The following is a 27,246-nucleotide window of genomic DNA, read 5'->3' as shown; positions in this document are numbered from 1 at the left end:
AAAATTAAAATGCAGCCATTTTTGCGCAGAAGTATTAGCTTTATGTTTTCAACGTAGCCCCAACCCAGCCTTGAAAAATGAACAATAAATATTTGCAATCTTAAGCATTTACTCCTTTTTATTCAAGCGAAACGAAGTTAATACTTACAGTCTAGCAAGAGCTCCAAGTAAAAAGTAAAATACTTTCAGATTTTAGCAAATGCTTTTCAGTAAAGGCGTTTGCTTTATTCATACAGATGCAAGTCAATGCTTAAAAACTGGTACAGTAAAAGCAAATGCTAGTTTTTATTCATACGACCCAGTGAGTCATGTTCGAAGAGGACTATAGGTGGCGCCCCTCTTGGACCAACAAGAAGCCCTCCAACCAAAACCCACTATCTCCCCGAAGAGGACAAGTCGAATTTCGTCAACCCAGTGACTGGGGAGCTAGGCGCGGCTGATTCGTTCTGCTGCTGAAGCTCGTAGGACCAGTTGGCGTGACGTTTGGGCAGACGACAGGTGTGTCCACAGCAGATACGACCCAGGTAGGGCGCGACGATAGCCCGTACCTCCTCCCGCCGAACACAGAACATGATGAACACAATCACACCCTTTAACAAGCCAAGAAGAGGAAACAAAACAAGGCAAGGCATGAATGACAAAAACGGTACCAGAGCGCACACAGGTCTACTCTATTGATTCAGAATGGCTTTTCAGTTAAGTCTTTTCATGCATCTGGGTACATAGTGGGCATATATGTAATCCTATACAATAGCACTGCCTAGCTCACAAGTAACAATGGGTCAGAGAGTCAGTGAGTCCATCAGCGAGGTACAATGTACACTGAACCAACCAAAAAAATAAAATAAAATTGGATATTCTTTTCGTCTCACTCTAGCCTATAGTATTCCACCGAACACAAGTAAAGGGTACAAGTAAAACCACAGGCGTGCTAATTACCCAGTGATCATGTGCAAAATGCACACAATGGAAGACAGCGAGATTACCAATATTGGTATAGGTTTAACGACCACATTTTTGCTTTCAAAATAAGTTTGTTAAGCGTGTGCAGATTGAAACTGCATGGTGTCCGGGAAAATGTGCACAGATATCCTATCAGTCACTGTTTAAAAAAATGTAATAGTGAACAGTGGTGTGAATGAGATTAGAGCGCAGTGGACTTTCAACTCAGTCAAAGAATTAAAAGTAAGACCCAAGACTTGACTGGGTTTGCAAACCCACTCAAACCCACCTGCAAGGAGTTGGCCAGACAGAAGATGAGCTGGAAGGCGAAAGTCGCTCCTTCAATTGCCAGGAACCCAAAACACCAGGTCACGCCCATTAGGGCGGAGATTCCCACGGCATTCTGGAGGCGTTTGGAGATCTGCTGGGAGCGAGATGCCTCCTTGACCTTGAGGAGACTGCGCATGACCAAGATGAAGGTGATGATGTTGTGGATGAGGATGAGACCAATCGGAGCAAGGAGGCTGAGGTACAGCACAAGACCAGGCTCAAGGAAACAGCTAGAAAATCAAAGCCAAAACAAAAAGGTTTTCTGATTATATACAATTACACAAGAAAAGACGGTTCCCATTTGAAAGGAGATAAGATGAACTCTAATCTTTCATCCTTTTGTTACCTTTGACTGTCATAATCCCACAACAGCTGTACTTACTAGTGTTCATTCTGGTAGTGATCTATTGCTGCTGCAAGGGTAACCGTTAGAACTATCAACGGTGATCCTGAAATAAAAGAGAGACAAGTGTCATCTTTGCCTACTTCAATTTGTAATGGTTACAAGGCATCGTGACTTTGAACAGAGTACAATAACTCTTTCAGGTCACAGGAATAACAAGCTCACCACATGCACAAAGCAAAACAATTACAAAAGAAACTCACCCCAAGCGATGAGGCAAGCCTTGAGCATGTATCGAGGGGTGTCTTCTGGGAACACCTTCACCGTACTGACGTACATGTTCCTGGCTTCAACGGCCATCCACATCATAGTGGACAGAGTCAAGTAGTGGAGTAAAGCAGCCACGAACACACAACCGCCCCCAGAGCCCTTTGAATTCAAACAGTGCGATCGTACACACGATACTCAATTTTGTCAAACCTAAATATATACTTTCTGATAAGTAGTTCATTTTTATTGCTATCCAAATAAGGTACCTTAAGGTCTGTCTATATGTAAACATTGAAGGATACAAGCTTAAAGTGGAACTATACGTACTCTTGCATTGTCAACCCCTGCAAGGAACACGATGTACAACATCAACAAGGAGGCGCAGAAATGGATGAAGATCTGACGAGATTTGCCGCTTCGTAGCTTCCTTTACCAGTTTCGAGTAATTTAAATAGGAACAAAACAAAGTGAATTAGAAAGGGGAATCCAAACATGGGTGATTTCAAAATGGGTTCTGGACATACATACTCATGTTGAGTCCAATGGCGGTATACAAATAAAATCAAACACAGGCAAATTAAAATGACTGCCTCTTTGCAAGGATATTAGCTAGCAAACATGTTTAGTATCATAATTATCATATCAGGTGCCCATTGGTTCTCATTTATTCAAAAACCTTTTACTGTAATGAAACTGGGCAAATTCCGAGGCAGTAGGCCTAAAGACCTTTTTTGCTAGCGAAACATGAAGATGTTTTAAGAGAATGATCTAGCCCATGACTAATAGGACCAACATTTGTACGGCAACACATGCCCAGTTCACTGTTCTTGCATTTTGTTAGGACAAACAGAATATTTTACCTGATAGCTAGGTATAAAATCAGCGTAATAGCCAGAGCTATGATTGACAGTGCAGCGCCAACCTGGCTGATGATATCAAGCGCTCGCTTAGCAGGAGTGTCATCTTTATCATCAGGTGCTTGGCCCTTCACATCCTAGAAACATAAAAAGTTAAAATTAAAATAAATATGTAGTTACCATGTTACATTGATGACACACATTTGAATGTTCACATGCTAATCATACAAAAAAAAAAAACTGTGTTGTTTGTGCCATCTCCATGCTTGGTAAAAAGGAGAAACCAAATCAAAAGTAGTAATAAAAATAAGTGAAAAAAAATCCTTTCATTAAATCGCTACATTTAGCGGCTCATATTTAAGGGTTTTGTTTTCGAGGAGATGTATTTTTGGTATTAAGAGTCGTAATTTTTACAACAAAGATTATAATCAAGTCATCTTTAAAACACGTACTAATAAGATGGCAAAGTTGGTGGCATGACCACAGTGGCAGGACACTCTGTCAATGGTCAGTCCTGAGAGGCTACACCCATCTCTTGACCAATCACCGACGTTGTCATTCAGTTGAAAATCCCAGAAGACGCAGTGGATGATGGTTCTGTTCTTGTCGGTTTCATTGATTGCAGGTGCCTGTTGTTGGGCGTCAGGAGGAAGAATGGACCATCATTTTAAAAATGTAAAAGAAAATTCTGGTGGAAAGTATGTATAAAACAAAACATAATGGACAGAATTAAACAAAGATGCAATAACGGAGATGAGCTACTGACAGATTTGATATCAAAATCACAAACTCGTCCCTCTATCTAATAGAATACCCTAACCTAATCTCACCTTACATTACATCAAATAATTACTATGAACAGTTTTAGACTGATTTGATATCTGCAAGACTCGCCATAACCGTTTCCTACTAACCTTGAATTCGATAACCACTGGTTCAGTGAGGTTGACCAACTCAACGTCTTCCACAGCCAGGGAGACGACAGACCCTGCAACCCGGAGGCTGGAGCCATTCTTTCCAGTGGAACCTTTGATCAGAGCCGATTTGAACAAGGTGTCATCAGCGTAGACGATGAAACTCGCCCGCAGCTGCGTGGTGTTACCTTCAAATGGCAATTATTACCATTAAAATTAAGAAACTCGCCAAGAACGATACCAAGATAACAAGATATAGTCTGGTTCTCAGACCAAACGATTCTGACTTAATAACAAATCTTAGATCAGGTAGGCGTATGTGACCAAAACGGATAGGAGACTGCCAGTTTCCGAAAATGTCGAAGTTTTTCCGACTTTGGTTTTCGTCGGCACTCGGGTATGTTTGCGCTTGCTCGGGGATTTCCGGGTGTAATTTGGTTGTATTTTCCAACATTTGTTCTTATTCCTAAAAAAAATCTAGTTTTTGAATTCAAGGGTAGCTTTTATGAATTTCAAATTCAGGTGTGTTGCCCATGCAATAGGCCTATCTGTATTCAACGTTCATGTAGACGTTGTGCCTAAAGTATATATGCACTCGCACGAGTGCTGGGCTTTGCTGCGTCATGATCCATATCTGAATGTCACGGCTGCCACTGAGACCCACGATCTGTTTTGAGACGTCAGGATCGTCTGGACAGGAAACCAGACGAGATATCTAAAGATCTCCGAAGCACACTTACCACTGGAAGACTGAAGCAAGTCGACAATGTTCGCCGGTAACCGAATAGATGCCACCACATCATCCGGTATATCACTGGCGTTTTCAAATGTCTTGACCTCGGTGCCAGCAAGTGTGCCTTCTTGTGGCGCGCCAGGACCGACTGGCAGGTCCGGTGATGACGGAGCGGACACAAAGCTGAAACCGCCGCTAGCCCTTTTGGGGTCCAGACTGACCGCCTCGACGTGGATGGTGTCCTGGCGAATACTGACCTCACCTTCTTGTCTCAGAGTCAAAGCGACTTGGGTCTCTACGGAGTGGACGATGGCTGAGGAGCTACCAGCATCGGCAGTAGACGAGTCCGGAGCTGACGCGGTGCTCTTGATGACATTGCTAACAGTCTTCACCACCAACTTCGTTACCTTCAGATAAGACAGGATAAAAACAACAAATATATCAATTGATAATTTCTCATTAAGTGAATCTTGATTCGTGTGTAAAAGATTCTGTGGTGTGAAAAACAAAACAAGGAAAGAGATGGATAATTGTCTTTAAAGGAGGCTTTTCTTTTTTTACATTCCACATACCTCTGTGTCTCCTGATTCCGCTCTGGCGATGTTCACCAAGATGTTTGAAACAACCTCCACATCTTCTGCATCCTCAGATGACTCTGACGTCTGATTGGCAAGAAACTCGGCCACTTCAATTGCATTCCCTTGACTGACCTCAACCTGTCATCATAATTGACATTTACAAACAATGTTTTAACGAGAAAAAGGCTACCCCAGGGGCGGCGGAACCGGGGCAGGGGGGGGGGGCACTTGCCAACAAAAATGCCCTCTCGCGGTTATAACTGTGACCCCTCGAGATGAAAACGAAACTGCCCCTCCAATGGACACAAGTCGTGAAAGCACTTGTTCGCGTTCGCGCTACAAATAAAACTGCCCCTCAAAAACACAAGTGCCCCTCTCGCATTAACAAGATCGTGCACCTTCTCAAGATCAAAAACTACCCCTCTAAAGCACAAATACCCCCTCCCAATAATACAATTGTGCCCACTCGAGATGGAAAATTGGGCATCAAAAACAATAGTGCTCCTGTCGCCATAAATTCTCGAGATGTAAAACTGCACCTCAAAAGCACAATTGTATTAGTGCCCCGCTCGCAATATTAAAATTGTGCCCCTCTCATGAAAAACTGGCCTTTAAAAATAATAGTGCTCCTCCTCACACGACTAAAATGGTCACAGAGCTGGCCATCAAAAGCAACAGTGCCCCTCTCGCGATAAATATAATGACCTCTCCACATAATTATAGTCAAAGTCATGGGCGGGTACAAAGAGGTTACTGCCGGAGGCGTAGTGTGTGCATGTGCGGTGTGCCGAGGGCCCAAGGGCGGATCCAAGGGGAGGGCGGGGGGCCAACCGGGCCATCGTGCCTCCCCCCCCCCCAAAAAAAAGAGCCCAAATCTTCTTTTCTTAAGTGACGTCACAAAAAAGGCAGCCACTGCGTACACTACAATCGTTTCCTAAAAAAACTGGTTCAAGTGGTCAGAAATAACCTGACATCGCACCACAGAGCATCTACAAAGCATTTTTATTTTGGGGCCTTTAAGCGGGCCCTGAACCCCACGCCGTGGGCAAGTTTAGCCCATTCGTTGTCATTTAGGGGTAATCCTAATCGGTCGGTCGGTCGGTCGGACGGTCGGTCAGTCGGTCGGTCGGCATTAAGTGGTAATCCCATCTTCAACGTTTGGGCTAATGTGAGGCTTAAGCAATCCTAATTTACAGGTGACAGTCAGTCGGTCGGTTGGTCGGTCGGTCGGTCTGCCAGTCAGTCAGTGAGATAACTGCAGGCATGTCCCCACGGACCAGAATGAAAAGGATAAGTTAAAAAAGGACTACCTCCTCCACATCTTGAATGGTAACCTCGTTCCTATTTTCGCCACAGCTGCGAGGTTCGTGCTGCTCCCATTGGAAGTACACAGGAGGTTCTACAACTGAACAGTTCCTCTCAGCAAGTGGTTGACCGGCTGCATGTTGAAGGAATCGAAATCGAGACACCATAGTGTTACCGTTGTTCAACAGACTTTGCAAAGTGGCCAGATTGAGGGAACTCCTTTTTGTTCCTCTGTGATAGGTAAGCATGGACCTTTTTTTCATTCACTGTTTTTAATGAACAAAACTCTCCCTTCAAGAGGTCACTATGCAAAAGGTCTCCTTGTGCTTGTGAGAATGGAGTTTTGTAAAATATATGGTTCAAAATATGCTTGGAGGGTCACGTGGAGTGTCATGGCCTAGCAGTTAAGAGCACCGGACTCGTGCTCTGGTGTTTCAGAGGCAACAGTGACGTGGGTTCGAGCCCACCGGGTGGACACTTGTGCCCTTAAACAAGGCACGTAACCATTATTGCTCCGTCCTTCGGATGGGACGTAAAGCCGTACGTCCGGCCGTGTGAAATACAATGCACGCAAAAGAACACAGTGACACTTATCGCTAAGAGAAGGGGTTTGCCCCAGCGTTTCTGGTATCCTGTATTAACTCCCACGCGAAGTATTTAGTATATTAGTAAAAATGTATTAACTCTCAAGCGGAGTATTTAGGAGTAGAACCAATTAAGATCCATAAGCGTCTTTGCGAAATAGATTCAGTAAACGAGTTAACAGACAGGTGCAGGTGAAGACACTTAAAGAACTTAATACTTAAACGTTTAGGTTCCGGTACCATTGTCTGTTAGAAGTTTACATCTCTCAACTGATTTTGCCGTTGAACCTGAAATCGTCACAGGCCAGGTGAGGATCTGGGGACCCTCGAGAGTTGTGTTTGATACGCAGCGACCTGCGAACAAAGAAAAACAGACACCAAATAGAACCCATTTTGTTCATTTTGAAAAAACATGAATTTGAAACTGAGATTTGAACTGTAGTGAGTCAAGTTGTCCTGACGATGATCGAAGCATGTTGAACGAAACATCAAATTGTTGACTCAATGGTTCTTCAAATAAAACACCAAAGGTGATAACTTCCAAAGTAAACTTTTTTTTATGGTGGTTTGGAGTTTTTCTTGCCCCGATTTCATGAGCAGGAAACTGACAAATCTTGAAGATTGACTTGATTCTATAATGGTGAGCCAAATTACTCACCTACGACCATCACAGAGAAAGAACACTCCAACACCAGGTTAAACGGCTCAAACCACTGCCAGTAGTCCACTTCACGCCGCCCTACGGAGAACACAGTGCCAGAATCGGCACTGGCGGTGAAGTTAGTAGGCCCGCTCCAGCCAGTTAGATCCGGTTCCATCCAGTGCACACTGGTTCTTGTAGAACCTGGCTTAGCAAGGACTCGGATACTCGCCGGGCAGACGAGATCGACGACTGAAGATTAAAAAAAAGAGAATGTAGGCCTATACCGCGATTTGTCCACCTATTATTCTGAAATTTGGATTTCGTAGTAAGAGACAGCACTAAAAAGGACTGACAATTTTTTTTGTAATGTAAGCCAGACAAGTAAATCGAAATAAGGAGACCTTGTAAAGATAATAATGGTTGCATAGTTAATTGGTACAATGCTAGTTGCGTATTACACATGCCTTTTTGCCTGTACCCGATTTTCTTTATCGCAGCAGCAAAATATCAAAAAATTGTCAATATTAACTATCGAAATTGGGCGAATTTATCACTTGCCAGTAACTTCGACGGTGAAAGTGCAGACAGCCTTGTTCTGGGACTGGTCTTTGAAATGATATGCAACCACGGTTACTCCAACAGAGAATGTGCCACTTCCGGCTTGGTTGCAATCTGTAGTTGGGGTTCCCGAACATTGGAAGGCGACATCGACATAACCAGAGTTGTCGGTGGAAGTGGGCGGATCCCAGCGGTGAACCACCTGATTGGATGACGAGATGACCGGAATGGTGACGTCAGCAGGACAGCCGTTGACCTCTGGAGCCTCGGTGTCTGGAATAAACGCGGAATTTCAGAAAGATCCAACTAACTTACGATACATTTACCATACTTACTATACAAGTAAAACACTAGTCTCAATAATTTGGACAGACATTTTCTAACTATGTTAGAAATCTTCTGATTGAAGAGACGAATATTTCTGGCTATGCTGGAACATATTATGCAACCATGAATATAAGTTAGCAACTACTCAATAGAACATTGTTTGATATCAATGCAGATTTTTTTTTTCAGTAAGGGACAGTGTCTGCCTGTGGCATCGGTCTCATACTAAAAGAATTAATTACCCAAGATGTTGACATAAAAATGACACTGGATGCCAAGTCCTTCAACACGATAGGTGATACGTCTAGCACCAATAGTGAAGGTATCTCCAGACTGATGATTGGGATTGTCGATGGAGACCACTACTGGTTGCGGAGGACCGTTGAAGGTGACACTGGGTTGATCCCACGACACATGGGCGACAGAAACGCCAGGATTGGCGACAGTTGTGACATTGGATGGACAGTCAAGGCCAACTCCTAAAAAAAAACAAATGAATGGACAAGAACTAGGATACAGAATTCTAAGGCGTACATTGGTAAACACTCCTGCATAAAAACGTTTAGTTACAAAAAGTCTTCCTTGTTCTAAATACGAAAATCGTATCAACGGACAGGTACCATTTATACACTCATCTGTTGGTTATTTAGAAGAATTACTATCGGTATTTCAAACAGCGTTCTTAATAGATATTGCTTAATGAAGTCAACTTCAGTGAATGCCATTCAGAACAATACAAAATAATGTCCCGACCTGTCAAGGACACAGTGAAGCGACAATATGCTGAGTTCCTGGATTGGTCCGTTACTACGTATGTTACCATGGTAACGCTACCAACAGGGAACATGTCACCAGGACGATGGCTGCGGTTCCATAGCAACGGTGTGTTTGGGTCGTAAGCAGTCACTTCAGGCCACGTCACATTAACGGACGCATCCTTGTCATCGATGAGACGACTTATGTTTCCAGGGCAACCACTGATGAAGGTAGGTGGAGACAGATCTGCGAAAACGAATTTTTGTTCCGAGGATACAGTTAACAGCCATCGCCAAAAAAATCAGCTGAGTCAATTTTACAAACAGCAACATTGGTTTTAGCGAAAACTGGACGTACCTGCGACAATGACATGAAAGTGACACTGTGTCTCCAGTCCTTGGACGCGATATGTGACACGCGTATGACCGATACTGAAGGTATCTCCTGGCTGGTAATCTGCGTAAACTCGCACTTTGGCTTCTGCATCACTGGTATCAGGTGTAGACGGGCTGCCATCGTAGAACATGACTGGTTGTTGATGACCGTTGAAGGTGACAATGGGGACATTCCATGACACATTGGCGACTAAAACGCCTGGGTTGGCGACAGATGTCACATTAGATGGACAATCTAGTCCAACTCCTAAGGAACAAGATGTGGGGGAGATGTCATACATTGAAAGATCCTACAAAACAAGCTTAATAATGTGGACAATTTCAAACTTCCGACTGATTTATCAGTCTTCTAGCTGTTACTTTGAGTTTCCAGCTGAGTTGTCCGCGAGTTCCTCGTGCTATGATTCAAGCAAATCTCAATAATAAGGCAAGTCTCAAGTCTTCAGGTTGAATTTAATGTGTTAACTGTTGACACACTTTCAGACTAAACGATGTAACAAAACAAAATTGTAGTAAAGTACCAGAATATTACTCAACGAAATATGTACAAAAGTATATAGGCTTAATTAAGGCAAACTTAAATTCAGAATAATGACGAAGGGGTATATTTCGCGGCGTGCGTGCTGTTTAGTAGCGATAGAAAGTGTACATTTTAACACGAATGAGTATAACGTACGAAATTTCAAAAACAAAACCGACCTGTCACTTCAACGGTGAAGTTACAGTACGCAACGTTGCCCTGCTCGTCTGAAACCATAAATGTCACCATGGTGACACTGCCAAGAGGAAACATGTCACCAGATTGATAGTTGGAGTTCCACAGTACCGGTAAGCTTGGATCTGACACGTTCAGCTCAGGCCAGGAGACAGAAACAGATCTGATGTCGTCGTCAACAAGACGACTCGTGTTACCAGGACAACCGATGATGATGAGTTCGGACAGGTCTATCAAAATTAGGAGAAGATGCTAATTAATACATTTCTCCGAATTTTTCCTCAATTCCGTAAAGTGTGAAACGAAGTTATTTGTATGTGAAATCAAAACTATTTCGCGATTGTCTTTCAAGGCTGACAATGTTTACATACTCAGAACGATGCTGGAATGAAGCTAACTGATAATAAAGATAAAGATAATAATGGTTGCATAGTTAATTGGTACAATGCTACTTGCGTATTACACATGCCTTTTTGCCTGTACCGCTGCGACATCCGATTTTCTTTATCGCAGCAGCAAAATATCAAAAAATTGTCCATATTAACTATCGAAATTGGGCAAATTTATCACTTGCCTGTAACTTCGACGGTGAAAGTGCAGACAGCCTTGTTCTGGGACTGGTCTTTAAAATGATATGCAACCACGGTTACTCCAACAGAGAATGTGCCACTTCCGGCTTGGTTGCAATCTGTAGTTGGGGTTCCGGAACATCTGAAGGTGACATCGACATAACCAGAGTTGTCGGTGGAAGTGGGCGGATCCCAGCGGTGAACCACCTGATTGGATGACGAGATGACCGGAATGGTGACGTCAGCAGGACAGTCGTAGACCTCTGGAGTCTCGGTGTCTGGAATAAATGCGGAATTTCAGAAAGATCCAACTAACTTACTATACATTTACCATACTCACTATACAAGTAAAACACTAGTCTCAATATTTGGACAGACATTTCTAACAATGTAAAGTCTGGAAAGCGCGACCTTCTGATTGAAGAGACGAATATTTCTGGCTATGCTGGAACATATTATGCAACCATGAATATAAGTTAGCAACTACTCAATAGAACATTGTTTGATATCAATGCAGATTTTGTTTTTGTTTTTTTGTTTTTCAGGAAGGGACAGTGTCTGCCTGTGGCATCGTTCTCATACTAAAAGAATTAATTACCCAAGATGTTGACATAAAAATGACACTGGATGCCAAGTCCTTCAACACGATAGGTGATACGTCTAGCACCAATAGTGAAGGTATCTCCAGACTGATGATTGGGATTGTCGATGGAGACCACTACTGGTTGCGGAGGACCGTTGAAGTTGACACTGGGTACATCCCACGACACATGGGCGACAGAAACGCCAGGATTGGCGACAGTTGTGACATTGGATGGACACTCAAGGCCAACTCCTAAGGAAAAACACATGAATGGACAAGGACTAGAAAACAGAATTCTAAAGCATACATTGGTAAAGACTCCTGCATAGAAGCGTTTAGTTAGCCAAAAGTCTTCCTTGTTCTAAATACGAAAATGGTATCAACGGACAGGTATCATTCAAACACTCCTCTGTTGGTTATTTATAGGAATTACTATCGGTATATCAGTCAGCGTTCTTAATCAACATTGCTTACTGAAGTCAACTTCAGTGAAAATCATTCAGCAAAACACAAAATAATGACCCGACCTGTCACGGACACAGTGAAGCGACAGTATGCTGAGTTCCTGGATTGGTCCGTTACCACGTATGTTACCATGGTAACGCTACCGACAGGGAACATGTCACCAGGACGATGGCTGCGGTTCCATAGCAACGGTGTGTTTGGGTCGTAAGCAGTCACTTCAGGCCACGACACATAAACGGACGCATCCTTGTCATCGGTGAGACGACTTATGTTTCCAGGGCAACCACTGATGAAGGTAGGTGGAGACAGATCTGCAAAAACGAATTTTTGTTCCGAGGATACAGTTAACAGCCATCGCCAGAAAAATCAGCTGAGTCAATTTTACAAACAGCAACATTGGTTTTAGCGAAAACTGGACGTACCTGTGACAATGACATGAAAGTGACACTGTGTCTCCAGTCCTTGGACGCGATATGTGACACGCGTATGACCGATACTGAAGGTATCTCCTGGCTGGTAATCAGCGTAAACTCGTACTTTGGCTTCTGTATCACTGGTATCAGGTGTAGACGGGCTGCCATCGTAGAACATGACCGGTTGTTGAGGACCGTTGAAGGTGACACTGGGTACATCCCATGACACATTAGCGACTACAACGCCTGGGTTGGCGACAGATGTCACATTAGATGGACAATCTAGGCCAACTCCTAAGGAACAAGATGTGGGGGAGATGAAAGATCCTACAAAACAAGCTTAACTAATGTGGACAATTTCAAACCTCTGACTGGTTACAGTAGTTTTATCAGTCTTCTAGCTGTATACTTTGAGTTTCCAGCTGAGTTGTCCGCGAGTTCCTCGTGTTATGTCTCAGGCAAATCTCAATAATAAGGGAAGTCTCAAGTCTTCAGGTTGAATTTAATGTGTTAACTGTTGACACACTTTCAGACTACACGACGTAACAAAACAAAATTATAGTAAAGTACCAGAATATTTACTCAACGAAATATGTACAAAAGTATATAGGCTTAATTAAGGCAAACTTAAATTCAAAATAATGACGAAGGGGTATAGTTCGCGGCGTGTGTGCTGTTTAGCAGCGGTGGAAAGTGTACATTTTAACACGAATGTGTATAACGTACAAAATTTCAAATAACAAAACTGACCTGTCACTTCAACGGTGAAGTTACAGTACGCAACGTTGCCCTGCTCGTCTGAAACCATAAATGTCACCATGGTGACACTGCCAAGAGGAAACATGTCACCGGATTGATAGTTGGAGTTCCACAGTACCGGTAAGCTTGGATCTGACACGTTCAGCTCAGGCCAGGATACAGAAACAGATCTGATGTCGTCGTCGACAAGACGACTCGTGTTACCAGGACAACCGATGATCATGAGTTCGGACAGGTCTATCAAAATTAGGAGAAGATGCTAAATAAGATATTTCTCCATTTTTTTTCTCAATTACGTTAAGTGTGAAACGAAGCTATTTGTATGTGAAATCAAAACTATTTCGCGATTATCTTTCAAGGCTGACAATGTTGAAATACTCAGAACGATGCTGGAATGAAGCTAACTGTGGGAAAGAGGATTCACCATTTCGAAAGGGCATCTTCCGGTGACTATTTCGCTGAGGGGATAGTAATTGCACGGGGTTCATTTAACATGGTCTTCAACCTCGTTCATAGGTAAGATCATGCCGCACCATACCGTTTCCCGGCATATGCTTCGCACGATACAATTCCAGAATGGAACCTCCTTGATCTTGACACAAAAAGTGCACCGGATGTCAATACATTCAAAAATAGGATGTATTTCATCAACATAGGACATCTCACTGCAAAAACCCATCCTGTAACCTAATTTTGGACTTGCGCACGACCCAACCAACGCATGCGACAACCAGAAGACGATGTTTGTTCGTAGCTGAACATAAAATACAGGTACAGATATTAAGTGAAGGAACGCACACTCAGGCTATATATGTTCATTGAACGAAAGGTGCAGAGAGTGCGTGCACGCTTACTTGGAGATGGGTACGTGGGGCCGGGAGGGGTGGATGGAATAGAATCACCCTTTTCGCAGTTTGTCCCAGTAAATCTATCACTACAGACGCATTCATAATGGGACGGAAACTGACGGCAGCGCCCTCCATTTTGACACGGCATCAGATCACGGCAACTGTGGTCTTGAAAAGTATCTGGAAAGAGAATATTAATCTTGAGCACTTAGACATTTACTGAGCAACCAGTACATCAATGGTGAAATCGAAAAATAAATAAATCCTAAGAGCAGTGACAATAGAAGTGAAATCCCTTAAAATGTGCCCTACCTTTGTATATGCGAAGACCTCCAGCTTTGTCAAAGCTAGCAGACCCGTGGACATTTACCGCCGTGAGCTCGAAATCCACTCGAAGAAGACCCGGAAAAGCCCAGTCGGTCCAGTAGACGTAACCGTCGTACACGCCGATGTCAAATGGTTCGATTTGTTGGTGCTTTAGATCCAAGAGAATCTTGCGATCTCCGCCCTGAAGATCGGAAGATTCAATGCGGTCCGTGAAGGCGTCGCACCAGTAAAGCCTCTGACCTGTACAAATGATGCATGGCCATGAATCAGATGGGTTTTTTTTTTTGGGAGGGGGGTGATCGAAGATGGGAGAAGTTCAGCTAAGTTTCCATACTTTTATAACGAATGCCGATGGCACGCAAAACGTCAAGACACAGACTGTTATCCAACCAAACAGTGATGGGACAGATAGGGGAAGTATTTGGGGGAACCGTGCCTTTGATGATACAAGCATGGCATTTAGCACACAGTCAGAGTATATGTCATGAGAAAAATATTTGGATATAGGGCCATCACAGATTTGTCTTTTAAAAAAATGAAGGTAGAATAACAGACAACTTTCGATTTTTTTTTTGTGGCTACCATTGATTGTTAGATTTTTTTTTTTATTCTACCTACATTTTTTTACAAAGGACAAATCTGCGATGGCCGTATAGCCAAATATCGTTCTCTTGACCTACTCTGCCTGTGTGCCAAATGCCATGCCTGTATCATCAAAGGCACAATCCCATCACCTATCTGCCGTACCATGAACACAAAATACTGTCAAAATCGTTAATCATTTTCACAAATTATGTCCTCTTTAAAGGGAATGTACATCATTGGCTTTGCTTTAATTTCAGAAATGAACTATTTGAGGGGTTAGTTTAATAGATCAAATTATTGTTACACTGACATGTTTGAAGTTTTGTTTTCGAAAATGCTGGAAAAACCAAGGAAAGCAAACATGTTCAAGTGGTCTGGTTCCCTGACTCCACTGAAGATGAAATGGATTAATTAACAGATGCCGGAAAATTGTACAGTAAGGGAACCAGTCTAGCTGGCCTGAACCCATTCATGAACATACACCAATAGCAAACAAAATTTGGACTGAAGAAAATGGTAAATTTGGAGCAGTAGTGAAAAATTGTTAGGTTTTTCCTACGGTGGACGGCCGACCACCGTTGGAAATGTATACAAAATACAATTTTCTTGAAAATGACTTCACCCAGGTGCCATAATTTTACAGGATACTTTAGACTGTCATTTACCAACATCCTGTAAGGTATTTCGTAAAAACATGGTCGTTTTATTTTTCGATGTTTGCAAATGTTGTATTTTCCCTTTAAGCTCAACTGGTATTTCAACTTGATATTTAAACAAAATATATTTTCCAGGCAAACATTTTCCCTGCTGGTGAGACATTTAAGGTTATTTCAGACTACCAAATAAAGAGATGCTGTGGAAAAATAAGGATGAGAGCTCGTGGAGGGGAAGTGAAAGAAAAAAACCCCCGGACTTTTGAAAAAATAATCGGACTTTACTGAGAAGCAGAAAAGACGATAGAGAAAGAAGTGTATGTTTAATCAAATAAATAAACACAATTGTAACAGTGACACAGTCTGAAGCATGAATAAACCAGTAGGGCTATTTACCGGTGGGGTCCAAAGCCAGACCATTTGGCCATTTCAGCCTGGTGTTCACCAGAGTGCGTCGACCAGAGCCGTCGATGCTAGACCGTTCTATTTTAGGGTTTGCGCCCCAGTCAGTCCAATACAGATGACTAAAAGAAGACAAGGAATGGTACTCTCAATAATTAATCGCATTATTCGACATTAGTCGATATTTTTTTCATTAGTCGACATTATCATCATACTCAGTGACTCCACTTCTGGTATCGGCCGAAATATTTGTTCAAATATCAACGATGAACCTTTTCATTTTGGGGCGGTAGCTATGGCATAAAAAAACAGTAAAAAAACCCACAAGAACAAGATGAGAAATTTCACTTCATGTTATAGCTTAGTTGGTAGAGCAATGGTACGGTATTCTTGAGGTCGCAGGTTCAAAACCGAACACCGCTATACCGAACGTTCGGCTATACCGAACATCATCCTTGGCTCCCGATTTTTGTGTACAAAACGTACCGAACATTGTTGTTGAAAATTGTCAACAGAAGAGCGACAAGTGGCTATTATTCCCCAAGGAATATAAGGGGAAAGCCACCTATTGCTATAGGTAGTAAGCAAACAAAATATGTGTAATTACATAATTCAGTAGTCGGCACGTGTTCAAAGTCGTCTTTCAGTAACTACCAGGGCATGCAGGGTGAAGGGCGCTGTTTATTGAGGAGTGAGTACTGGAGCACCGGCAGCTTAAAATCACTATACCGAACGATCGCTATTACAAACAATTTCTGTGGATCCCTCGATGCTTGTTATAGCGGCGTTCCACGGTATTCATTTGCACACCAGTTTTCATGGGTTGCTATGTGTTACTATTCTGCACTCCAGACTCAAGAACTATTGAGTTTCAAGAACACATGTCTGGGCGAGAGATACGCCAATGTAACAGATTACCATACAGATCATTATAATTACACGAAGCCAGGTTTTCAATTTTTTTTTTGGTATTTAACGATTGCATTGGAATTTATGTTTGAAAACAACCTGTTGCTAGCGTCAACGACGATTGATCTTGGCTCAACGGCACCTGCTGGATCACTCAGGTTGAGAACAAGGGATCTATTTTGACCGTCTAAGGTAGCTCGCTGGATCAGATCGCTGCCTGTATCGGTCCAGTACATCACACGATTCTCAACGTCAAGGCTTAAGCCTTCCGGGGCTAATGACAAATCCACGTAAACAGCAATATTGGTATGGATGCTAATCAGCTGGTAAGCAAACATCTCCCAAAGAAAACACCATCAATCGAAAAAGAAATGTTTCCCTTGCAATGCCAGGACACCCTTGTATTTGTTCTTTAAATGATGAACGCAAAAATATATCAATTATAGTGAATTTGTGAAATATAAAAAAATATAGGTTTTCAGTTCCAAACCAATCCGAGTTTAAAGGTCACGAGTCAACAGTGCATGACCCCCCCCCCCAAAAAAAATAAAGTCTTGGATCGACAGACCTCCCAACACAGAAAACCAAAAACTGAGAATCAAACATATACTCGCATTAAAAGTCAGGCAGATTGGTGCACAATATGGTGGAATTGTTCATTTGATGACATAAAAACATTGAATACGGCACACAGTCAGATTATTTCATGAAAAAGATATTTAGCTACAGGGCCATCGCAGATTTGTCGTTTTGAAAAGAAATATCATAGAATAACATGCAATGGCCGCCATTTTAAAAATTTGAAAATTTCTTGTTATCCTATGATAATTTGTTTTCAAAAGACAAATCTGCAATGGCCCTATAGCCAAATATCTTTTCCAAGATATACTCTGACTGTGTGCCAAATTTCATGCTTTTATCATTAAACTGAACAATCTTATCAACAATCTGCTGTACTATAAAAGGCGAAATCGATTTTGTGGAAAACTATTACATGTTTCTGCAATATTATGACAGCACCAAAGAGTAACGATCAATTGTGCTGGTCCCAGAGGGCCAGCCTCAAGTCATTTTTGTACCTGACTCATTAACTGACAAACTGATTGACTTCACTTGCGAATTCCAGTTGCTTAAGTGGCACGCTATCCCAAAAACACAAAATGGCTACCATTAACGCCAAGTTCACTTCCAGTGAATAGCCATACCCAATCAATTGAGAAGAGTTTTATGAGCTCTGGCACCAGCGCGACAAGGTTGCATTGTCTTGTTTGTGTGATGGATAGTAGCAAAGGCCTGGACTTACTTTGAAGACCAGATACCACCACCTCGAACCCAGTCCCATCCAGAAACGCGCGACAGACGCCGGGTAGCGTGGTATCGGTCCAGTACGCCATGCCATCTACAGGGTCGTAGTCTACGTCTATTGGTAGTTGGATGTGGTCGTCGAGACCGGGGATGCGGGTGAAGTTGAAGGTGGCCGTAGGCGCCACGAAAATACCCGGCGGGATGAGGTTGGCCACGAAAGCAAGATCATGTTCTTGATCTAGAGGTGGCAGAGGGAGAACGTGCATTTGACCAAGGGTGAACTCAGGCTGTAGGGAAACGGGGCACCACTCACACAATAACCCATGTCTGCTTAATTGTTAGTAAATCACTATTACACAAGGGGTACTGACGACCAGGGGCGGATCTAGCTGTCAGGAAGGGGAAGGGGTAGGTATAAAGAGAGATTGAAGGCACGCCATGCTTTGGGGGTCCGGGCAAAACCCCCGGAAAAATTTTGAAATCTATGATGATTTCTCCTGCATGCTAAGGCTATGCATAACATACCATAGTTTCATAGTTTCATAACATATTAGTCAGCGGCTAAATGGGCAGGGCACCCCCCCCCCCGATCCGCTACTGGACGACAGTTTTTATAATGATGCTACTCATCCCCTCCCATCTGCGGATTCGAAAAATATTAACAGAACTAACCAACAAAAAAAGGTAGAAAAACTGCACCCTGACGTCAAATATGTATGGGAGAAACGAGCTGTAATTTTAAGAGAAACAGAAATCTTTGCCTTAATTTCTGTGCTTGTGAACACTTTGATTTTACATTTTATGTGTCTATGTCCCCGCATAATGGTCAGTATGATCGAAATGTTGAGCTATAACGGAAGAAGAAACTCTAAACTTCATGCCAGTGAAAATATCGCCATCGATGCCGAAACGTCAATACTGCTTACTGGTCAAGCTGACATTCAAGTCTGGAAGAAATTGTTCGAAAACATACCCAAATCTATGTATTTATCTCAATTTTTTATGAATCAACTCAAGTTGTTATTTCACGAGGTTTTGAGCAAAGATCCTATTGAGCCGTAGGTTGACCGATTTCGGCGAAGCGCGTATGAGCATATTCATTAGCGAAGCGCGTATGAGCATATTCATTAGCGCTACTCGGCGTGACTTGGCGGGGGTCTCGGTATCGACCAATGGAAGCCGGCAAAAGAGTGATATGTATTAATTAATAACCCGTGAAGGAGGCTTTTATGCAAATGTTGAGTGCACACCATAATGGATAGGAACCTTATTAATATTTGTGAGGCTTGAAAAGATTGACAGATATTGCAAACACCAGATTGTTACAACTTTTTGAAAATGCACGTAGACAGGACTATTTTTCCAACTTCAACGAAGAGCAATGAACATATCAAAACGATTTTTAGCACACACTTGGATCATTATAAGGGAAATAAAACCTGAAAGTTTCAAAAAGATACGGTCTTACAAACGGGAGAAATTAGTTTTCAAAAATTTCGTCCGCCAACTTCCGTGCATGTAGTCTCAGTCAAGATAAAGTGTTACGTAACCTTAAAAATTGCCCTTCGCAACCACAAGGCTCTTCCTGCAATTAAACCTATCCCAACTAACAAAAATATTTGATGAAAATAGACACGGGTTCGAACCACAAATCTCGCGGTCCATAGTTCACTCCACTATCCACTAGGCAACTGTGGCAGCTCGACAAAAGCCGTTCTTTGAAATGCTTTACATAAATGTACATGCCTGGCTGACTGATAGCAATGGTGCGACGTCATTGTTATTTTCTTATGAATAAACATCGAACTAGCTGAATAATCATGATCTATTGACGACATGTGCTGCAAATAACACCGCGTACCGCGCCCAGATCTAAATACATACAACATTTGATTCATCATGTATGAATGTATTCGAACATTCGGGCACGATGGCATAGAGGAGTTTTGTACAACACGAACGAATCATGTCAACTGCACTTGCACCGCCATTTTATTAAGGTAAACCATGGGCTCAAAAACAAACTGGCCGTTTATAAGCAGAGCATGCGGGTGCATACCTATACATGTATGTTCCCCAATGCCTATGATCCCCATACCTATATTCCCCAACCCTAGCCCTGGCCATCTCACCCTAACCCTAACCCTACGGATTTAGGTATTGCATATTCGGGGTAGACCCCGAATATGCATGGGTCGTAGAATTTCAAAAACTTACCCGCATTGATGGCTTGACAATCAAAGCTGAGGATGAGCTCGCACAGAAACAAGGCCGCAAATCGGATTAATGATCCAACAGTCATCGCAAAGGACAAGCCTGTCGTCTCTGGAATTTGGACTGTTAGGTTCTGGTTGAATTGAGCAAAGTCTAAGCTTGCGTTTCCACAAATAGATAAATAAATCACAAACACACAATGCTTAACCTTGCTGCTTTTATTCACGTTGCGGGGCAAGTACAATGTAGGCTATTTTAGTTGCAACTTGCACTTTTTGCTGTGTTACATTACATAAAGGCTCCAGTGTCACTGTTCGTGCGAGCATGTGATTCATTTCTATGTGCAGCCAGTTTGAACGAATCACATTAGCAGATGTTTTATTTTGGCACAGTGTATACGGTTTAAGTGGTTGCAAGTCAGTGCATGGCAGAAACTTCCTGAAAGTCGAGGAAAGAATTTAAAACTGGTCCTTGAAATAAAAACATATACCATAAGGTTTTGGCAAAGCGTCATATGTTTTGGCAATGAAATGAAAAACATTCGGGGCATTCGCTGTGGAAAATAAACAGCTGCGAAAGTTGAGGAGGAAACATGCGTGCGTTTACAATGGCATGAAACCAAAACACCAGGATGTGAAATGTTTGTACTTGGACTACGATCGTGAGAAACTCGACATAAGGACAAAATTTCCTTGTGTGCATGTTGGGGTCCGGGAGCATAAGCACGGGTGGAAAGGTCAACCTTCATGTGAACATGACGTGTTTGGGGCTGACGTCGCTGATTGGCTGGGAACGTGCATGCACAGTAAATGTCATGAGTATTGTTCTCCTGACCCCTGGGTCTCGACAACTTGTTCACGGCAATACTTGTACGAGAATATACGCTGTTGTCAATGCTGCTTACTAAGTGAAAGTTCAATAGTGTATCAGTTTATCTCATTGTCTGATCAACCCTCAGCCGAGAATTGATTTGCTGGAGATGCTCGACGCAAATTAGCACACACAAGTTTAAAGGAATGTACATCACTGGCTTTGGCTGTAATTTTCAGAAATGAACTATTTAAGTGGTTAGTATAATAGATCAAATATTGTTTAGCTGACATGTTTGAAGTTTTGTGTTCGAAAATGCTGGAAAAAACAAGAAAAACAAAAATGTTTAAGTAGTCTGGTTCCCCGGCTTCCAAAAATTTAAAATGGATCAATTTATAGATGTCGGAAAATTGTAAGGTAAGGGAATCAGTCTAGCTGCCTGGCCTTCACCCGTTCATAAACATGCAACCAATAGCAAACAACATTTGGACAGAATTTTTTTTTTTTTGTAAATTAGGAGCAGTGGTTGAAAAATAGTTATGTTTTTCCAACGGTCGGCCGACCACCGTTGGTAATGTACAAAAAAATACCATTTTCTTGAAAATGACTTGACACCAGGTGCCATAATTTTACAGGATGCTTAAGACTGTCATTTACCAACATCCCAGTAAGGTATTTCGTAAAAACTTGGTAGTTTTATTCTTCGATATTTGCAAATGTTGTATTTTCCCTTTAACTGAGCAAAGTGATGTGCCTTCCTCGAGATGTGTCTAGTTCCAAATGTTCTCTAAGCATTTATCTCTCTTACTGACTGACTGTCATGTCTGGCTTAGCCTGCTTGTTGGCTGGTGAAGAGAGTAGGGCCGGCAGTGCAAATAATACCCCCTGATGGACCAAATCCAAGCTATATATCTGCGACTAGCTTATACCAAAACTGCCTCGATTGGATGTTATCGTGAAATGTATGCAACCCATGATGTAATGCGTTGACAAACACAGAAAAGCGTTACTCGGCAAAAACATGTTATTTGTAGCGCGCGGAGGCAGACATAGGCGTCGCCAGGATTTTTTTCTAGAGGGGGGCAGATAGAGCATATCCCCCTCTCAAATCCCTATGCTTTTTCCAGAATATTCTCGATTTATCATTTTTCGAGGGTGGCAACACGTACATATTCATGCCACTGCGCTTGTGCACCACTTACATTTTTTTCCCGCAGGCGGACAGGACAATGACCCTGAAATCGCACAGACGACAGATGGCGCCATTCCGCACCCGTTGATCAGCCGAAACAAATTAAACATAATTTCCAAAAGTTACAGACGACCTTATCTCATGAAAATATCTGAGAACATTAAACAATCATGTTTTGAGCTAAGATTGTCCAAATGTAAAAAATATTCTGAAAAAAAGAGATTTTTCTGAGAGAAAAAAAAACCCCACATTTTCCCCCGAAAATTGTTCAAACCCTGCGTGGATTTAATCAAATTTTAAAAATATTTGTCAAGTTTTCCTTAACAAATTAAAGACATTGCCATGTTGATAATGAATAGATGATACCATTTCCGAGTTCTTGCGAATTGGAAAGTTCAAGACGTTTTCTCCGCTGGCCCATATAGCGCAGCGTGATTTTCCGCGTGGCGCAAGCTGGGCTAACTGGTGCTCCAGTGGACGGCCACACCTTGGCCGTCCGTGCATGGTGACATCGTTTTTGACGGCGCGCGGTTCGTGCAGTACAGATGTGCATTGTTGAATTTTTCGACGCGGCCACCCAGCATATTGAAATTTTGGAGAGAGCGGGGGGGGGGGGGGGGGGGGGGTGTTAGTACCTCACCACCCTACAAATACATCGCTTCGCTACTCTATAGTGTTAATTACTTACTGCCTTACGTGTTCGTACTTATTTTTTGCTCTGCCTTTATCAATTATTCTCAATAGTGACCATCTCACAAGCAAAAACCAACAAAGAAACTGGGTACAATAGTCGCACGACTGCAATGGATAGGCATTTATTAGTAGTAAATTAAAACAGGATGTCTGCTTCTGGCTGTCTTGATTAGAAACGAAAAAACGGACAGTATATTTGTACATCACATTACGTTTGTTACGTTTAGCGTGGGATGTTACGACCCCCATGCTATCAGTTCCTAAATTTACTGTTGCATTGCCTTAGAAAACAGCCAAAAGCATCGTAGATTTCAAAAAAAAAATCCGGAGGGGAGGGGAGGGAAATGTCCCGGAGGCCCCTAGCATGGCGTACAATGTGGCACGCCTTCACGCAATTCCCTTCATGCAACCTCCGTTTCCTAACAGCTATAGATCCGCCCCTGTACTTTGCAAGACCACACTTAATATTCAACAATCATTACTACCAAAAACTTGAAACAGTAAAATTCATTTTTGACCCCCATAATTGTGTGGAACAAAGATGTTCAGCAGGCTTAGATGTACATTGTATACCCCCTCTCAAATGTTCCCCCATACCCACGCCCACCAGTGTGTAAACACCATGCCAGTCGTGGACCCCCTATTGTCCCTCTTTGGTTTGTACTTTAACTTTAAGACCCCCATATGTTTTGTACACGATCGTCAATCGTAGACCTTCGGGAATTGTGGTCCCTATTGTCCTCTATTTTTCAATGCAAAAAACAAACCCACAAACACACAAACAAACAAAACCCAATAGTTGACATTTGTCGATTTGGATGTCAAAGAAAACGGTACAGATGATTGCTGTTTGTTCCCTTTTCCCTTTCAAACAGAGTTTCTTTTAAAAAACCCAGAATAAAATGTATTTTATTTTCAGTGATAGAATGAATTATTCTCAGACAACACCCAAAACCACGTACGGTGAGAGTTGATTTGACTAAGTTTTCTGGCATAGATTTTGAGCCGCTAATTTATTTCTCCTTGGTCAATGTTTAACTGTGTTAAATGTCCGTAAATACGTTAACAAGCTATAACATAACAATAATTACCTTTCTATTTGCTAAAAGATATTTGCCTTAGAAACATTTTAAACAAGCTAAAACGGGGCACGCTTACCCCAAATCCTTGCCATGCTTGGCATCACTGGGCCCAAAAACTTGGCACGCTTGCCAACCATTCACTAGCCCAACCAGAACAAGTGGATAATAGCCAAAGTGTTTTGTAACGTGAATTAAGTATTTGTCACGTGACTTTAGTATCTATATGCCTATATTACTCAAGAATGTATTTGTAGTTAAAGCACACCGATTTGGTCAACCGTTCGTAGAGACGGTTGGCATGCCCCATCAGTACAAATGGGTGCTTGGTGTACTTTTTTACAAAGATTAAACACAACTTGTTAAATGTTTAACGTCCAAATTCAAAGTCTTACTTAAGAACTATTTACCCAACTTGTTTATTTAGTTTGAATTGAGGCACTGCCCGTCGCTCCCAGCCAGTATCGACCATTTATAGAAGTATCAAGTATGGAGGGCGAAGGGGAGGAGGTGGGTTTATTTTCGATGTAGCAGTCTCAAAAAGCTAAGCCGAACTGGCCTTTCATTCACGGCGTGCACGTAGTGCGTCTGTGCGCGCGCGTGGACTTATCACATTTGTATCAATAGTTAATCTCCCTTGAAAGTTACATCATTTTTTGCCCATGAACAGCGTTTTTGGCTTCATGCCAGCAATGGATGGCCAGCTGCGATTAGGGCAATCGATATGTTTACTTTTTCCACACCATAGCAACCATCAGCTGATTAACAGAGAGTTTGGAACTCAGCCGGCCGTGTGTTCGTGGAGAATAATGCTACGATATGCGAAACTGTAATTTGTATATATTCAATGTGTTGAACCATATCCACAGCTTATATAACCTATTAAAACAGCAAACACAGCCCATATGGTTATGTATATTTAATTGAATTCTCTGGTTGACGAGGAATTCGTGTTTGCCCAGCACTGGGTTTGCATCGTTGCTATCAAGTTGTGCCTCCAATTTGTTCGTCTTCAAGCATGGGCGTCGCGAGGAGGGGGCAAGGGGGGGGGGGGCGCTTGCCTCCCCCCTGGAAAAGCAAAAAAAAAAAAAAAAGTGGTGTAAATTTAATGAGTTGGGGGGGGGGGGCAAAATGTCCCTGCCCCCGTCTAAAACTGAGAAATCGAGAGTTTGTTCAGAAATACAAGAATTTTTTGGAAAAATATGCTTTGCCCCCTCTAGAAAAAATCCTGGCGACGCCCATGTCTTCAAGGTGGTTACAAAATATCGCTTGAAATATCAGTAATACGGTGCTTTAATTTATACAAAATGTGACAATCATTAACAGATTGCATGATATCGATTATGCTAAATATTCGATACTGGATACTTATACTCGGTAGTCGATAAAAACACGATTACTTGATAATGTAATAACGAAGCGGTTTCCGATTATTATTTGTCTCAGGAAAAAGTACAAGCGAATTTGACCCCGTGTTTGCACCTGGACTCTGGTTGATTTTACCAGATGTCATGTTGAAATTTAAAAAAAGGTTTAAAATGATAAATACATTTGAAAATAATGTACACTGCGTATATGGGAAAATTCCGTTTTCATGGCGCGTAGCGCTGGAAAATATTTCGCTGCGCGGCAACCCGTGGTCCGAATTTTATGTTTTTGGTATCAACATAAAATTATGCGCAAGACCCGAGGCAAAAAAAGTCAGGACAGCTCGGGTTGCAAGGGTATCGCGAAAAAGTTAAGGGGGGGGGGGGGTGGATTCGGCCCCGGCCCTTTTAGGGTTAAGACATGTAAACAGTGTATAAATTGGCTAAACAGTTTATATAATTGATACCGTATACACTGTTCCAAAATAAAACATCTGCTTATGTGATTCGTTCAAACTGGCTGCACAAAGAAAGGAATCACACGCTCGCACGAACAGTGAAACTGGAGCCTTTATGATAATGTTACACAGCAAAAAGTGCAAGTTGCAACTGAAACCTTAGCAAGCTTGCCAACCATTCACTAGCCCCACCAGAACAAGTGGATGGTAGCCAAAGTGTTTTGTCACGTGACTTTAGTATTTATATGCCTATATTTCTCAAGACTGTATTTGTAGTTAAAGCACACCGATTTGGTCCACCGCTCGTAGAGACGGTTGGCATGCCCCCCATCAGTACAAATGGGTGCTTGGCGTACTTTTTTTACAAAGATTAAACACAACTTGTTAAATGTTTAACGTCCAAATTCAAAGTCTTAATTAAGAACTATTTCCCCAACTTGTTTATTTAGTTTGAATTGAGGCACTGCCCGTCGCTCCCAGCCAATTTCGACCATTTATAGAAGTATAAAAGTATGTGGAGGGCGAAGGGGAGGAGGTGGGTTTATTTTCGATGTAGCGGTCTCAAAAAGCTAAGCCGAACTGGCCTTTCATTCACGGCGTGCGCGTGGACTTATCACATTTGTATCAATAGTTTATCTCCCTTGAAAGTTACATCATTTTTTGCCATGAACAACGTTTTTGGCTTCATGCCAGCAATGGATGGCCAGCTGCAATTAGGGCAATCGATATGTTTACTTTTTCCACACCATAGCAACCATCAGCTGATTAACAGAGAGTTTGGAACTCAGCCGGCCGTGTGTTCGTGGAGAATAATGCTACGATATGCGAAACTGTAATTTGTATACATTCAATGTGTTGAACCATAGTCACAGCTTATAATTATAACCTGTTAAAACAGCAAACACAGTCCACATAGTTATGTATATTTAATTGAATTCTCTGGTTGACGAGGGATTCGTGTTTGCCCAGCACTGGGTTTGCATCGTTGCTATCAAGTTGTGCCTCCAATTCGTCTTCAAGTTGGTTATAAAATATCGCTTGAAATATCAGCAATTCAGTGCTTTAATTTATACAAGCTGTAACAATCTTTAACAAATTGCATGATATCAATGATGCTAAATATTCGATACTCGATTCTTATACTCGCTACTCGATAAAAATACGTTAACTTGATAATGTAATAACGAAGCGGTTTCCGATTATTATATGTCTCAGGAAAAAGTCCCAGCGAATTTGACCCCGTGTTTACACTTGGACTCAGGTTGATTTTATCAGATTTTATGTTGAAATTTTAAAAAAGGTTTAAAATGTTAAATACATTTGAAAATAATCAACTACATGTAATTCTTAAAAGCTGTACATTTA

At 42.1% G+C, this 27,246-nt stretch overlaps 1 protein-coding gene across 1 annotated transcript; it reads right to left on the bottom strand.

Annotated features, from left to right (window-relative positions):
• On the bottom strand, positions 1-20,961 carry LOC119724541. Its single transcript, XM_038195641.1, has 24 exons — positions 20,286-20,961; positions 18,067-18,306; positions 16,863-17,037; positions 15,849-15,976; positions 14,200-14,454; positions 13,942-14,067; positions 13,031-13,276; positions 12,290-12,574; positions 11,930-12,178; positions 9,498-9,782; positions 8,058-8,330; positions 7,515-7,748; positions 7,097-7,210; positions 6,278-6,405; positions 4,962-5,105; positions 4,397-4,796; positions 3,657-3,844; positions 3,195-3,371; positions 2,746-2,879; positions 2,213-2,312; positions 1,879-2,044; positions 1,655-1,721; positions 1,232-1,502; positions 1-590 (listed from the first exon to the last, which is right to left on the bottom strand). Exons 1-24 carry the CDS (start codon positions 20,368-20,370, stop codon positions 375-377), a joined length of 4,686 nt encoding a protein of 1,561 aa, XP_038051569.1. The 5' UTR covers positions 20,371-20,961; the 3' UTR covers positions 1-374.
• Between the last annotated feature and the right edge of the window lie 6,285 nt (positions 20,962-27,246).

The sequence above is a fragment of the Patiria miniata genome, unplaced genomic scaffold, assembly GCF_015706575.1.
Source record: "Patiria miniata isolate m_02_andy unplaced genomic scaffold, ASM1570657v1 HiC_scaffold_18, whole genome shotgun sequence".
NCBI classification, from domain to species: domain Eukaryota; kingdom Metazoa; phylum Echinodermata; class Asteroidea; order Valvatida; family Asterinidae; genus Patiria; species Patiria miniata.
The sequence above is the reverse complement of the archived record's forward strand: the minus strand, read 5'-3'. Positions and strand labels throughout refer to the sequence as shown.

Coding starts and splice junctions, on each gene's coding strand:
- LOC119724541 (XM_038195641.1), bottom strand. CDS start 20,370: ATGACTGTTGGATCATTAATCCGATTTGCGGCCTTGTTTCTGTGCGAG. Junction 17,038..18,066: donor GGTGGTATCTGGTCTTCAAA/GTAAGTCCAGGC, acceptor ATTTGTCATTAG/CCCCGGAAGGCTTAAGCCTT. Junction 9,783..11,929: donor CTTCACTGTGTCCGTGACAG/GTCGGGTCATTA, acceptor CTTGTTCCTTAG/GAGTTGGACTAGATTGTCCA.